General features: G+C 41.7%; 1 protein-coding gene across 5 annotated transcripts in view; it reads right to left on the bottom strand.

Annotated features, from left to right (window-relative positions):
* Positions 1-16,294, bottom strand: part of sh3pxd2aa (SH3 and PX domains 2Aa) — a 113,692-nt gene that overhangs the window by 46,788 nt on the left and 50,610 nt on the right. For 3 of the 5 annotated variants that reach the window (XM_038714551.1, XM_038714549.1, XM_038714554.1), the window contains 2 exons: positions 11,828-11,853; positions 3,608-3,652 (listed from right to left, as the gene is read on the bottom strand). In XM_038714551.1, coding sequence (XP_038570479.1) covers positions 3,608-3,652; positions 11,828-11,853 — 71 coding nt within the window. The remainder of the gene's footprint in view (positions 1-3,607; positions 3,653-11,827; positions 11,854-16,294) is intronic. The other 2 variants (XM_038714553.1, XM_038714550.1) reach the window with 1 other exon arrangement.

Here is a 16,294-nt window from a genome sequence, read left to right as displayed (position 1 = left end):
TCAGATTGTGAAGATATTTATAAGACTACGGGGTCTTTTCAGGTTATAAACTGAACTTTTCTGAAAGTATATGCTTCCCTATAAACCATATGGCAGATCAGATCATGGATACAGACCTGCCCTTTTGCATATCAAAATCTGGTTTTAAATACTTGGGAATTAATATTACTCGCTCATACACTGGTCTGTTTAAAGCAAATTACAGTCCCATACTTAAAAAACTTGAATCTGACTTCCAACGTTGGAGTGTTATATATTTGTCTCTAGCTGGTAAAATCAATTGTGTTAAAATGAATGTGCTATCCAGATTACCGTATTGAGTCTCCCAATTTTTCTGCCAAAATCCTTTTTTCAGTCAGCTAATAGGCTGCTGTCTTCCTTTATTTGGGTTGGCAAAAAAACAAGGATACGTAGAGAGCTTCTTGAGAGACCAAAAAAGGATGGAGGATTGGCTCTCCCGAATTTGTTAAATTATTATTGGGCAGCAAATTTACAAAAAGTCGTTTATTGGTTTCAGTCTCCACATACAGACTGGTGTGCAGTGGAAGCCTTATCATGCAGGTCAACATCGCTTGCTGTGCTGATTACAATGAAGTCAGAATTCTCACCATCGCAATTATCCTCAAGTCCAGTTGTAGTCCAGCTGTTGAGATTTTAAACTCAGTTTTTAAATTAAGAATTCACCCTAACCCAATAATGGCTCTGTTTGGAGTCAGAGGTGACGACCTCCAAATAGCTAAAAATAAAGAGAATGCCCTGGCTTTTGTCACATTAATAGCTAGAAGAAGAATTCTCCTAGAGTGGAAATCACACAATCCACCTACTATGTCATCATGGCTTAGTGACCTAATGATGTTTCTAAAAACTGAAAAAATTAAATATTTTCTCAGGGGATCAACCATAACATTTTACAAAACATGGGACCCTCTAATAAGCTATTTTGAGAAGAATATACTCCTCCCTCTTTAAAGTAATTTGAGGACCCCCCCCCCTTTATTTATTCATCTATTATGTATATGGGTATGTGTATATAGGTATACGGTTATGTATGTATCCTTAAAATTTATTTATTTAGTTTGGTTTTTTTTCGCAAAAAATTAGTTGTTGGGGCTGTTTGTGATTCACAATTTTTGAAAAACCTATTTTATTGACTGGTGCTATTGTAAAGCGTAGACTTTCATCTTTTCAGCAGTACTCCCAATATCACAATTTGCATTAAGACATAGCAAAAGGCATTCCTGGCAATCAGCAGGGCTAAAAACGAGGCTTACCTAGTCTGCCTTCATTCAGTTGCTCATGCATACATGCTGGACAATGTGACGATGACTCACAGTTTGGGGTTGGTCTCCCACTACATACGCAGTGTTGGGCAAGTTACTTCCAAACTGTGATACATTATAGATTGATAGTTACTGTCATTTGAGAGTAATTAGTTTTATTGCAATATTACTGTCTCTTAATTGTAATTCTTTACACTACTTTTGCGTTACTTTTCACTGCTGTTTAATGGGAGCATTATTCTGATAGTAAGATGTGCTGTATAGGTTTATCCGCAGATCAGGTGGGTCTTTGCCATAACCTGCTGATTAATAGCGCGTGGAGCGAGGGGTGAAATAGGATGAATCGTCTCCCCATTAAGAAAGATGCTGTGCGCATTTACACACGTGGTACAGCAGCATAACGTCATTCATTATTTGAATCCCCCAACACTCCAACAAGATCGGTCAGGATGGATTGACAGCAGCCTCTCTAATCATGAAAGTAATTCATTAAAGCACAAACACACAGCCTATAGAAATCTATTTACGCATGATCCATCAGGGGAGCTATGTCTTGTTAGGAGGAGCCATGTTATAGCAAATCCAATACATTACTGAAATACACGTTACTCCCAACACTGTAAGTACGTCATAGATTTTTTTAGATTTTTGGGGTCAAAATGTGTGACAAGGTGTCAGACAAGAATGCATTTACACAACCATCCACCAACTTTGAGTGGACTGGTACTAAACGCTGTCATTTAATGTAATGTTAAGAAAATATACTACACATCATACATCATCATGCGTGAAGGGAAAAGGCACGTCAGCCCCAGCAATGACACAATACAGAAATCATGTGGAGTCTGTGATGAGCAAATAAATAATCACTGGCTAATTACTGAGGCTGAAAAGAAAAGTAAGTGTCATTCTTTGTCAGCAAATCTCTCCATCTGAGATGGTGAATTCTCTGTTGTCAGCGTCTTTGTCATTTTGTAAATGGGATTAGACCTTGAACATAAATTGTATTATAAGAGTTAAGCTGTGCATATCCAGCATGTTAGATGACACTGTCCTTAAAGATCTAGGAGAAGATCTTTCTAGCTTAGAAGAATCAATCATCACTAGAATAAGCCTAGTGTTAACTGTGCAGCTCACATCTACAGTAAATAGTGAGTGTTCACAGTGGCCTTGTATTGTGTTTTTATGAGAGTGAAACATGTTGCAGTTCACTCATACATGGGGGAATAAGAAGTAGGCTAAAGCTTTGACGCAGTGCTTAAAACACAATTAAGCATCTCTACATGTTGTTCCTCAAATAAACAGGCGGGGAACTCCAGGGAATGCTCGTAACCTCACTTCCCCACTGGGTGAGGCTGGGCATTCATCTCAGTCTTTCTTCTTTCGCATTCTCCCGGGAGGCAAAATAAAGTAACATATTGCAGAGAATGTACGTATGTGCAGGGAGCAATCAAAGTCAGCCTGAGGTAATAAAGCAGCACATATCCAGCTATTTAAAAGCTTTATGCTGTTGTAATAGCAACTACGCCTTGTTGAGACCTGTTACATTCTGCCTTCAACATCGCAATATTTTTTATTGCACAAGATTTCATGTTGAAATTAGGGAAATTAGAGAGTTCTGAACCTTCGCGTCTGCAAGAAATATGATGTGTTTTTTGTGTGACTAAGTCTGTTCGAAGGGGGCTTTGTCTTTGTTGTTCCTAACTCGTACTGACACAGTGACAGTTCTAATGGAAGGAAACAACATATCTTTCCCCACCAATGCCTCAATTAAAGTTGAATGTCTCAAAGAACACTGACTAAATGTTCACCAGATGGGATTGTATTTGTGTCAAAATGTGCATTTATATCTGCAAGAAAAACATGTTCTTTCCTGGAATGTTTATTTGCAATAGAGACCATTTTGATTCCTCTTCTTCTCTCTCGGCTCATTAGTCCTATACACCCATACACCCAAAGTTGATTGAGGTCACAGCAGTGATCTATTTTGCAGACAAATGTAAAGAACCCGACTTGACACCTCATTTCAGTCTAAGACGCTTCACCTAAGGTCCATGTTCTGGCCCTGGCACTTTGCCCAGCTGTAACGTTGGACAACCAGGTCTGCAAAGATGGATGGACAGACTGCAGAGGAAGAGAGGGTGAATTTGAGCAGATGGGTGGAAGGAGAGGCTGATGACAGCGCATGCAAAGCAGATGTCGAGAGAAAGCTCTAGTCTGAAAAGAAGTAAACTGAAAACCAAAAGGGATGCAGCTGGCACGTCTCTCTCACACAAGCACAGTAGCGCATGCATATTCAACATGTTGACAGAGACGCACAAGGCTACCTGAGGCCTCTTTCCTCGGGCTGTCTGTAAAGCCGTACATCCATACTGCAGACGAAGAGAAGGAAGAAGAGAAGCAGAGAGAGATTATTCAGTTTGACAGCATGCAGAAGCAACAGTATGGCAAAGCACACCTTTATCACACCTACTGAACGCGAAATACAAAGTGGCAGAGATAAATTACTGCAAATACTCCTCATCTGGGTCTGACACACAAAGCTATGTTGTTCAGCTTAATGTTTACCCTCCCTCCTTTAGACTGCATGACACTCATTCCACTCCACTTCCATGATCCCCTTTCGCCTCACCCAACACCCCCACCCCCCCTTTATACTGTATTTTATGAGCAGTTTGACATATTTTGTAAATTTAAAAAAAAAGGACTAAAGCATGTTTATATTCCCCAAATAAAGGAAAGTATTGGTTTGGTAACAGCACCAAAACTCTTGGCACAGATATTAAAAATGTACAACCATTCGACAAGTAGTTCAACTTGACCTAACTCCTGGAGTAGTAAAGTAGGTTTTATTACATGGGAGTCTATTAACGTGACTGATTGTTTTCCAGTTATTAGTCAGACCCCATGTTTTTCCATGGAGACAGAGATAACACTAGCAAAAAAAAATGTATTTCAAGAGTGAATTTCCCCACAATGTGAACACATTCTCATTAAATATTTCATTTAGTTGTAACCACATCCCTGTCGTACAAATAATGACAGTAAAGCACACCCTCTTGTGCAATATTGTTTACATATTATCCAGTCCTACTTATCTTGGATTTCCTTTGCTTTTAATCGATCATTTTGATTAACAATGGTTTTAATTGTTTTCTCCTCTAGGTGTTTACTACCCTTGGTAGGAGCAGTTATGTAGCCAGCCGTTTTTTACAATAATCAAAGACGTGTTGTCTTAACTAGACTCACAACAGCTTTGACTGTTTCTAGAATTAGGAGAAACTGCCATCAATGGGCGCATCAGCAGAGCTATGTGGGCAGTGAATCAGGGGCCTGGAAGCAGGCTAACTAACTGGTAGTTCAAAAATATCTTCCTTGGTTTATGGCTTTAACAAGTACATCTCGTTTTATCGCTCTACGGTCCATGAAACATTCAAAAGCCATCGCAAATTGTCATCAATCTGAAAATAGTGCGGGTTCCTAAATAGTGAACTCATCATTTGATAAGTACACGTTTTCCTGACGAGTGCTGCCCCTGCTGTGAAGCCGGCAGCTCCTCTCCGTTGACTCACGTGAGATAATAAAAGCCAAATCCCCTCTCGCTATCCACCAGAGCCTCAGGAGCCTTGCTGGATTGATGTTGGCCCCAGAGGGAGGGATACGGGCTCATCCCAGGTCAGCCAGGGTCAAACCCCACTCGCTAACTCCCTTCAGTGATTATTATTACCCACCCGGCTGCTGTCACTGTAGCGGTCAACATCTGATTAAAGTTAACCCTCCTCTCCACTCTGGTTTTCTCCAGGGTAAATCACTCCCCCTCTAAACAAATACACACACATACATACGGATGCTTAATTCCTTTCAGGTTTGAGCGATGACGCAACACACCAGCAGAACCAGGAGTGTTTTCTCTCTCCCTTTGCTGCTGTCGATAATTTTCCTAGAATTCTGGATCCCCAAATGTCTAAATTCCCCCGCGATTGAGGGCCCAGGGAGGGTGAAAATGGCTTCTCTGAAGTCCTTATTTATAGGTTTGGATTGGAGGGGATTAATACTAGACAACTAGCCCCCAACCCCCACCCCACCAACAAGGAGTGTGTCAACTCCCTATGAAGCCTGGTAGACGCAGCCTGGTTTGTTCCCTTAAATTCTTTTTCAAGCCTTAAAATGCCGACATCCTGCTCTCAGATTATTTAATTTGCCCCCAACCACGTCTCTTGTGTAAGGCACCTATCTACCTTCACTATCTCTAGTCAATTTAAGAAAATACAGTGTGTTTAACAGCTACAACATCTGAGGCTGAGATCTGCGAAGGCTTATGGTGTACCCTGGAGTCACTCAGTGCCAGAGCCCCCCATGGAGAAATGGGTTGGACTCGCACAAAGCTCTAGAGGGAGTGTAACTCGCATTTATGATTCGTTACATCAGCATCACTTTAAAGAACTAGCAGCAGAAAGGGTGTGGGAAATGGACTTTTAATACACAGGGTTTAATGTTTATATATATATCATATATATCAAATGAGTTTTTTTTAAATGAAACATCTCCCAAGAACAGGCACTTGGCACAACAATTCACACATTTTGGGTGTGTTTTCTGGAATGATGTATTTTCTACAGTGTAGTTGCTACTGGAAACTAACGTCCAACCTGCCTCTGCCTTCTGAATGATGATTCACAGCAATCCCTTACTCTCAATCAGCGTAGACTAGGCTTAGCAGGGCTCATTGCAGCGAGAAAAAAAAACATATTTAGACTTTGGTTCCAACCCAATCTGCCCTAAAAACAATGCTGGCTAACAGTATATCCTATCCCTTGAGTGCACAACTACCCACAACTGTGTGGTCTGTAGCCTATATATCCTATGTGCGTAACATGGTATTGCTGCCTGTATCTTTATATGTCAAATATTGTTTTTGTAATTCAAGTGTATAAATTCCTCATTTGAGAGAACAAATTATTGAGCACACATAGTAAGTATTTTGAGGGAATGCTTTGTGATTTGATTAACTGACAAACAAGAATCATACGTTAATGACTCTATTGTTGACATCCCAAAGAACCAAGACAAAGGCGACCAATAACAAATTACAGCTAACCAATATTGATTCGACACTTGTGAAAAAGCACAGCAGCCGAGAGTGACACCAGCGCTAACAATGTCAAACCACAGGCAGACGCTAACTAGTATTGACGCAATGTTTAGCAAGAAGTGGAGAGGCCAGCAGAGAGGAAACAATTCAGCCCTGACTGTGAGACACACAAACGTTGGCGGGACAAATAACATTTGTGTGACGTGACACAAAGCTAGCAAAAAAACAGCCGTTAGCAATGACGAACGCTTCCCGATCCAAGCTGGGAGAGTGTGACACGGTGTGGGTGCTCGCTTCAGGGTGAGGTCAAATCACATCACAGGCCACATCTGGTCCACGGCGAGCGCTGCCACTTCTGGGCCGTCCGAACTCTCTCTTCTTCCTGTTCTCCTGCTCTGTGCTTCACTCTTTCCTCTGGCTCACCTCACGCACAGGTTTTTGTTTTAAACGTCGCCTCCTTTAGATTTAAAGGAAGCCGAGCCACGCAGACACAACACCATCACTCCCCAGGGAAGAACTCTTACTGCTCTGTCATCCTGCATTTGCTGAGCCACAAGGCTTTAAAGCTATAAAGCTGTGATAGACAATTATCATTTTTCGGCCTAAATCAATACTTACTTTACTGTGTCTTCAACACTGATGAGATAAGAGTGTGCTGACGTTATTATTGCTGCAATTAAGTGCTCAGTGTGATGTTAAATGTGTTAAGGTCAACATAGAGAAGGATTTTATTCTCACAGGTTCTGCACAGCAGGTAATGGAGGGTGTAAGTGTCATATAAATGTGTCTATTGACTGAGGAACTCCTGATTGTACAAACCACAGCCCGGCTCTAAGATCCTAATTAGCACAGACAGCTTAACAGATATGTACACACACAAACTGCCCCTGTCCACTAAACCTTAACTTGTAAAAACCCTGACACACACACACATCGACATGAAGATACAGCCCTCCTCCCTCCTCCAAGTAAATACGACTGGCCATTCCAGCATCTGACTGAAATCTTATCCACTGTGCCACGTAAACAAAGTAGCGCCTGTCTCAACCCTGAGGCCTCTGCAGCCCAAACAGCACCCTCCTCCATTCCCTCTGAATCTGGCCCTCACACGGAGGAACGCAAGCGCCGTCTGCACTCTGCAGAGCAGGGGAAGAGTGCAGAGCCACGGGCCCCTGAAACTCCCTGGACCTGACCTGACCCCATGTTTTAGAAAACAAAAACACGCCTGATATGATATGTCCCCCGCAGAGTTGAGGTAAGATGAATTAGTGTTCTGTTTCATTTATTTCTTTCTTTTGAATCATTAGGTGGAATGAAATAAAATACACTTTCAAATGTTTTCTGGTTGGTTAAGCCATCAGGACACCCTCAACTGGGGGCCACTGTCTTCCACTTTGCTACTCTTTTTTGCCAGCTTGATATTACACAATGGTGAGTCAACAAATACCCAGTGTACATGTGCTGTTCAAAACATCCTCTGTTGCTTGAGAAAAGTGCTCTGGCACAGTGGAAGCGATACGTTTATGCTTCCAGCAACGACAACAACAATTTGTTTGGAATGAACAGAAGAACGGCATGTTGAAAGCAGCAATAGTCATTGTGGAAAAAACGGGCAAACAAACAAACGAAACACTCAAAGTAACTTTAAGCAACAGCTCAACATTCTGGACACTTATTTGCTTTCTTTCTGACAGAAGAGAAGATGTTTATCACTGTTGTGTGTTCATTAAGTATGGAGCTAGGGGCAGGAGCTGCAGCTAGAAAACAGGGGTAAACAGCTAGTCTGGCTTTTTCTCAAGTTTACAACTATACCAGCACCTCTAATGATGCTTTCAGACCAAAAGTGAGGGTTTGGGGCGGCGCGATTACATACAAAGTCAATGCAAAGATGCAGAGAAAAGAGATTTCCTGTCAGGCAGTGGGGAGGGGGCGCTGCTGGCTGCTGAAAATTTTCAACTCGAGCAAGAAAGTCGCATGACGCTGTGTCGCGATAGCCTATCCACTGGCCGACGGAGAGCTGCTGAGCACTGGAAGAGAAAGCTCGGAGGCAGCGCAGTAGCTGTTGGACAAGTAAACATCCGTAGTTGGGACTGGATTATGCTCCGACAACTACGCCGTTTACCCACGGGAGGAGCTCAGAGTTGACTGCTTTTATTAAATTAACTTTTGACTTTATTCTTTGTAATTAAAACATTGATTTATCTTCACTCGCGCTTCTCAGCAGCGAGCTACCGTGGGCACCCAGAGCTCTGTGATACTACTTCATATTTATATTAAAAAAGGGACAAAACTGGACATTACTTGGAGAAAAGAAAGCGAAGAAGTTGAACTACGTTTGGAAAATATGTGTCTGTTACTTGATTCCAGCTATTGTTGCCCTGATCGATCCGAACTCCATTCAGAAAAGAAATATTTTAAAAGTTGTCGTGCTGTCAGACCTGACAAAGCATCAATTCATAAATTTAACAAATCGGCATCATGTCAGCCCTAAATTTCCTCAGCCTTAGTCTTTTCTAAGTGTTAAAACATTTTTCCTAACAGATCTAATCTAAAACCATTACTGGCTAGAGTTAAATATATATTGTTATACTGTAGAGAATAATGCAGTTGAATGAGGTTACTTCTGAAAAACTTTACCCGACTCTCCCTTAAACACCAGTCATGTTCTGAAATCTACAGCAGAACCCAATGTATGTCTCTATTTCATCCATTACCATTTCATGTAAAACAACACGTTACTGGCTAAGATAATCATGTATCTTAGATTGTACTATGCATGGAATAATAGAATTACACATGACTTTGTTTTGTTCTTGTCTAAATATTGGCATTGGCCATCGGTCGACAACTTCTCAAGAAGCTGCACTGTGTACTGTGTTGATTGCTAAGAAAAAGTTGCATCATATAACTCAACAAATTGTAATTTTACATTTGTGTTTATGAACAAATAAAACAAACAAACCTCCACACACTCTCACACACACATCCACATAGGTCGACACAGTTTAAACAACAGCGAACATTGAAAGGAAAAAGATTTACTCTACCCTAAATGTTATGATGATGAACGGTGGTTACTAAACCCTCTCTCAACACAAAGCCTTCAGAAGCATCTCAGGGGTTTACAGTGAGAGCAGCAGCACAAAGAAAACACCACAAATACGCCCTGTCCTTTAGGATAGCGATAGGGTGTGATCTACTTTATGTCATTCACCACCTCTGCATGTATATAAAAAATACTGATAAGTTTATTTTAATTGGTTCATGATGCCACTTCCATTCTCCCCCTTGTGCCATTTGTTTGCAAGAATCAAATTATAGGAGAGATCGGGTGCAGAGGGCATGTGGCACTTCCCCTTCATTAGGGGATAGTGTTCCTTCACTTTCCACTCACAAAAATATTGCAGACGTTCAGTAACTAAAAATAGACATTCAGACACCCTCTTGCAATGCTGACTGACATAATGTTACTTCAGGTCATAGCAGAGATCACTGGGTCAGTGGAGTGGCATCCAACTGGGCAACATCCCAAAGACTTAGGTTGCTGACACAAAGGGTATGAAAGCCAGCTGTTTCAAAGCATAATGCGCTACACTGTGGGGATGTAGAGAAAAACCACAAGCTGGCTTATCTGCAGCAGCAATCAGCTTCCACTTTAAGGAATGTGGATGTAATTGAATTGGTAGTAAGCTCCCTCTGGGGATACATCAAAACCGATTCCTTGCAAGAGGGTCACAAGGTGCCTGTGCTTTTAATTCAAAACTAAACTCACAATTAATTTCAAGAGTGGTTTACTTGAAAGAAGTCACCTTGACATTTATTCAAAAGGTTTATGAATGAGCTAAAAATCAAAGGGATGTAACTAGTGATAGACCGATTCATTGGTCGGTCAATTAATCGGTATCTGGCCGATTTTATATTAATCTGGATCGGCCAAAACCTGCACTCACGAGGCCAATATATCATCCTAAATGACAGCAGATCTAATTTAAAACCATTACTGGCTGACATTAAATATATATTGTTATACTGTTGGAGAATAATGCAGTTGAATGACGTCACTTCTGACAAACTTCATCCCCCTCTCACTTAAACACCAGTCATGTTCTGAAGTATTTTTCTATTTCATCCATTAACATTTCATCTAAAACAACACGTTACTGGCTAAGATAATCATGTATCTTAGATTGTACTATGCATCTATTTCATTCATTAATAAAAACTCCATCCAAACAAGCTGTTTCCAAGCTGTTGCTCTCTAAATATCAGCATTGGCCATTGAAAAATCGGTCGACCATTAGACACAACATATAAGCTACTTTTTGCATTGCTGTACCCCTTCTCATTAGCAAAAGCTCTCTCAAAAGATTTCCAGTTCCAAACACAACCTTTAAGCTACTTATATATAAAGACAAAGCAGTCTTTTAAGGCATCTGTAGCAAGAGAATCATATTCTCCATTAACCACAAGCCATTTCCTGCATTTCCTTATCAATAATTCATGAGAGGTATGACTGATACTTCCCTGAATTCCCTCAGTCTACCTACTCTTAAAAACACAGGGTTCTAAGATGCATATATTAGTGACTCACATGTACCAATGCTTTTGTTAAGCAGCTATACTGTAGCTAATACCCTCTAAAAGCCATACATTTGCTAAGATGGCTAATGAGGCAAAGAATGCTTGACAGTAAGGAATGGATGAATAGCCTTACAGTCAAACAAGCCTGTTATTGGCTTGATGGCCCGTGCCACTGAATTCACATGTTGGATGCAGCGGATGTATGACTGGATGTTTTTACTCAATATTCTACTGATTTGCACACAGTAGGGCCTATGTTTTATCATATTATTAATATTAATATTAATAATAATAATCACATATTAATATTATCATATTACAGCTTTTGTTTACCTCTTAAGTCTCAGGGTGTCCCCTAACTAGCACATACCTTCAAAAGCATCTCTTATAAAGAAAAATCATTATTATAATTATTATTTAGAATACTAGACATGTGTCATTCAAAAAGCAAACAATCCTTTAAAAGTCCTGACTGCCACATCCAAGAATAACGCTTTCTCTTAACGGGACATATGTTAATGACTCTATTTTGACATCCCATAAAAGTGTCAGGCAATTCTGAAACCCCACCCTGGACTGCAAGGCAAATCTAGGGCCAGAAGTAGAGGGCTTGGCAGCTTTTTCAAACCACTCCAGACGACAGTAAGTCAGCGTTCCACACCAGGACAAGTAAACAAGCCCTCTATTTCTTTTCCACACATTGACATCACTCAACAGACAAGTCACAGGGAGAGTTTAAGAGTCATACGCCATGCAGCATAATGTCCCCCCCTTGGAGCTCAAAGAGGTGTTCTATTAAGAGCAACAAGTTGAAAGAGAAAGGAGGGTGAAGTTAGCTTTGGTGAAGGATAGTGAAGGAAAACAGGTGACTTACCCGACTTGCGCTTCGAGCCATAGTCCCTGAGGGAGAAGCAACAGAAGAGGGACATGGTTAGTGACAGCAGTTCCCGCTCGTTCAAGAAAAAAACATGCAGTCACCGCATATGGAATTTGACAATCCTAAATGGCAAAATCTCGCAACTGCACTCACGCAAAAACACATGAATGCAATGGGCTTTAGGACACTAACAAATGCATGTGTTTGAGGGGGAGAGCGAGAGAGACAGAGTGAAGGATGGAGAGGGAGGGAGGGATGACTTTGGACAGCTGCCCGTACTCCCTGCAACAGACACAAATTAGTCATGTGACTCCAAAGCGGCACCACCATCCTCTTCCTATACTCCTTCTCTTCCTCCCTCCCTCCTTCCCTCCATCGTCCTGTCAGACAGAAGAAGGAGACCTCTCCCCACATTTGAAAGAAGCAGGATCAGTTTGTTGACTTGCTTAATTGATTCTAATGGGATTATGCCACAAGGCTAAGCTATGGGGGAAGGTGGGGGGTGACACAGCGTTGTGAGTGTGCTTGTGTGCGAGGTTTGACGTGTCTCTGCTTCTGCGCTTGTCAATAGTGGCTTTTGGACTCAGGCAGTGTGGCCATTGGGTTAGAAATGATAAACGAATGGAAAGATCAGGTGAACACATATTTTTTCCCTCCCTCCTATCATTTTATTTATCTTGTGCTACTCAGAATCAGTATGCCATTTCAGTTTCCCCAAGGCCTAATCAAAACCTCACCTAACCACAAATTCTGCCATGTCATCCTGCTGCAGTTCAGTTTGAAAAACAGACACAGGCAGAGCAATAAAACTAGAGCAAAATGCTGTAGTGAAATCCCACTAGAACCTTCTCTCCCAAGTGAAATACCCCCCTATGGTTTAAAAAAAAAACACCACATAGGCGGTAATATCAACCCCCACACAGCAACAAGGGATGCAGAGACCAGAAGGTGATGCGCTTTGTGGATGAGCAACACGACTCTCATTTCAAGAGGAGTACCAGATTGCAGCTGACAACTGTCGGTATATCTTGGGATTACAGACGGAGGTGTGTGAGGTAAGCAGGTGTGTGTAGGCACATTGGTGTGGATGTCAAGTCAGTGACCGTGTGCCCACAAACAGGCGGTGTGTGTAATTGATCATGGATGTTCCCCTAAGATTCAGGATCAACTACCCAGTTGCAAGAGCATCCTTGATTGGGACAGTTGACCTCGCTGGCCCTTGTCAAACAGCCCATTTCATTAATAAGGGGCCTCTTATCGTGGAAGGTATGAAAGAGTGCAAATAGGTCGGGAAGATTATACTGCAGTGCCCAGAGAGCAGAAACAGCTCAGGGCAGCGTAGCCGGCAGTCAAGGTAGTGCCCTCTCACTGCATGAGGTTAATGAAAACCTCCTCACCGCATTCAAGCTAATAAAGAGACACACCGACATGTGCTGGCCGTGCACATGATTGCACACAAGTGCACGACAAGAAGACAGTGGAAGAGCAGACAGTAGTCTGTAGCCTCACTATGCTTTTCCTAGCTCTCTTTTTCTCTATCCCTTCATCCATTCCCCTGTGAGCTGATGTATTTGTCTCTTTGTGACGGGCTACAGCAGATGAATAAAGCCTTTATACCAACCTCTCCACCAAGATCACTGTGTGCTAGCAACCAGAATATGCTTCATTGTCACCAAAAGTGGGACACAGAGAGAGCGGGACTTGACCCCTCGCCTCATCCCATCCATCTTGAGTCATGCTGGACGCACAGCCTCTAATACATAGGGAATGGATAATATTCAAGTCAATGGCCAACGACTTTCAATGAGTTATACAGCCGAGTGGAAAGTATGCTGTGGACTGACCGCGTCTCAGAGTTGGCAGGATATCTGCCAGGATGCTTGCCCTTTTCACTCTGGGCTTGCCATAGTGGCATTAAAAGATGCTGATATCCTCTGTTCAGGCGCAACAGAATATTTTGCATTTCCATGTAATGTCACATTTCCATGTGCACAGGACTCTTCTCTTACCCACTCTCAATCTTTTGCCAGCTCAAATGCACTGTCAAAAAAATTATGGATGCTAAGGTCTAAAATTAGTTACTACCTTCAGTTAAATTCCAAAGTGAGTCTTACTTTCATGTCACAAAACAAAGAATTATTTTAGAAACTGCATGCTTATTAACATCACAGAATTGGTTCCTCAGTCGTAGAAGCTTACATTAACAAGAAAACTCCTTTTAATTTCCTCTATTACTGGTAATTCAATTAATTTGCAAACATAAAATAATACTATGCACAGATCCTGTAGCAATCGTTGATGTTTTTGTCCTGGTCCACCTTTGTAGGACTTTAAAGGACAGCAGAGATTCATGGTCATCTGTCTCTGGCAGCAGCCTTTACAGCAACTAGCAGACTCCGACGCCAGCACTGTTTGCTCTTTTTAAAGCTAGAGGCCTGTTTACCAACAATAACAACCTGCTCAACATATATATACATGACAGTTAACCAATGTACAACTGACCTAATGTGTAAACGGATTGGCCCTACGTCAGCCAAACTGCAAACACAGGTTTTATATGCAAGCTGGTTGCCTGCTGGGTTAATTGAATAAGCTAAGGGTAAATGATCTATGCAGGGCGACAATACAATAGGTGTAAGAGTGGGACCTGGAAATGGCTGGTTGTAACTTATCAAGAAGGTGAGGACAGGGGCCAGTGTTTGGTGGAAAACAGCAGCAGCATGAAAAGTACTTTGCTGCAGCAAATTCCCTGGGACCCCGTTAAGCTATTCACGCTGTGCATGGTTTGAAATGCAAACATGACCTCGAAGCTCTATAAACAAGTTCCAATCAAGAGAAACGCAGGGACATAAGCAGTTTCTGGTCCAACTGTAGATGTGTACACAAATCCTTCAGTCTTCAAGTGAAGGCCTAAACCGAAACTGATTGCATTTGATTCTCTGGGGTTAATTGTTCTCAATAAATGATCATATGCAGTCACAGGAGATCCAGCTGTTGAATCCCTGTGTTAATCCTGACACATAAAGTGCCTTACGACTGGATCAATAGCATGTGCTTTTACTGTTGTCATGGAAAGCAGGTCAAAGTAAAGGTTAGCTTGTATCGCGTGTGGTTGTTAGCATTAAGCAATCACAAAGGGATTTACAACAACATGTCTGCACGACATCCAAGCATTAGCCCACTAAAACAGCTCAGGACACATTAGCCATACTTGCAATTAGCAGCTAATTACGATAGCACCAAAATGAAGAAGAGACATTATTTCTGTAACAAAGTAAAAAACGTTTAGCTTGTTAGCTAAGGAGCTAACATTTAACATTATATTAGGACATGACAGTGGGAGTGCAGGTGGCTATTTTTGGCTTATCGAAGTATGGTTTTGGAGGCATCTGCAAAGAATTATGGTAGGAAAGAGGGGCAGGTGAGTGCAAAATGTGGAGAGACAGAGTAAGAGGATGAGGACGGCGAGCAGAAACACAGCGTCCAGGCTCTATCCAGTGACCCGAATCCCTCAAGCTGAAATCCAACTCTTCCCTCCAAGGTTGAGCAACGGCCTCTTTTCCTATACATCTCCTAGAAGTATGGAGAGGAGGAAGCGAGGGGTGAAAGGTGATGTGAAGAATACATACTGCAGTGGTGGAGAAAAGGGTTTTTTATGCGACTGGAATCTCAAGGCCATTTTTCCAGCCATCACATTTTAGCGTATTTTTTAAGTATACTTCCAGTATGAAAAACAATTTCACAGTCTTGACGTCATTTGCTTTTGGTGAAGTGAGAAAGGTTCATGCTCACATCAATACCCTTCAAGTTAGTTCTATTTAACTACTTTAAGCCTTACACCTCTTTTCCTGTGTTTCAGAATTTTGACAGTGTGAATCTTTTGATATCAGAATCTAAGAAGAATCTCGGTTCTTATGTGAATATCGACCCCCCGCCCCTACTATTTGTGGCGACAGATTATTACACGCACAGATGTTGATGTTGACAATTCCATCACAAATACATGACATGAAATATGGATGTTATTTTGACAGCAGCAATTTTTTACTGCCACTCAGTCTCACGTATGCAATAAGCAACCAAATGCCATGTATCTGTTAGTGTGTGTGTATATCTGTCAGACATAGTAAAGAAAGGTATGTGTATCCTGAACAAAAATACTAACAGATGGGCTAGTTGCATACATAACAACACACAAACGCACTCGCACACATTTCATCCCACTTTTCATCACATACTGACATTTTGTCACGGTGCCTTCACTGACTACATCTCCATGAAACAGGGGCGCTTCCATGCATGTCTTATCAGTTCCAGAGCATTGAGCTCTCGACATTGATTGTCAAGGCAAAATTTAGCACAGTGAGGCAGGCCATGTGGGGAAAGGGTCAGGCAGGTCAGCTCAGTGGTCAGCTGACTTCAGAAGTGTTAGCCAAGGTATTTTTAACTGTTTGGTCATGAATG

The sequence above is a fragment of the Micropterus salmoides genome, unplaced genomic scaffold, assembly GCF_014851395.1.
Source record: "Micropterus salmoides isolate LMB-PRFRI ecotype aquatic unplaced genomic scaffold, ASM1485139v1 Ms_hic_scaffold_12, whole genome shotgun sequence".
NCBI lineage: Eukaryota > Metazoa > Chordata > Actinopteri > Centrarchiformes > Centrarchidae > Micropterus > Micropterus salmoides.
This window is presented reverse-complemented; position numbering and strand designations above follow the sequence as displayed.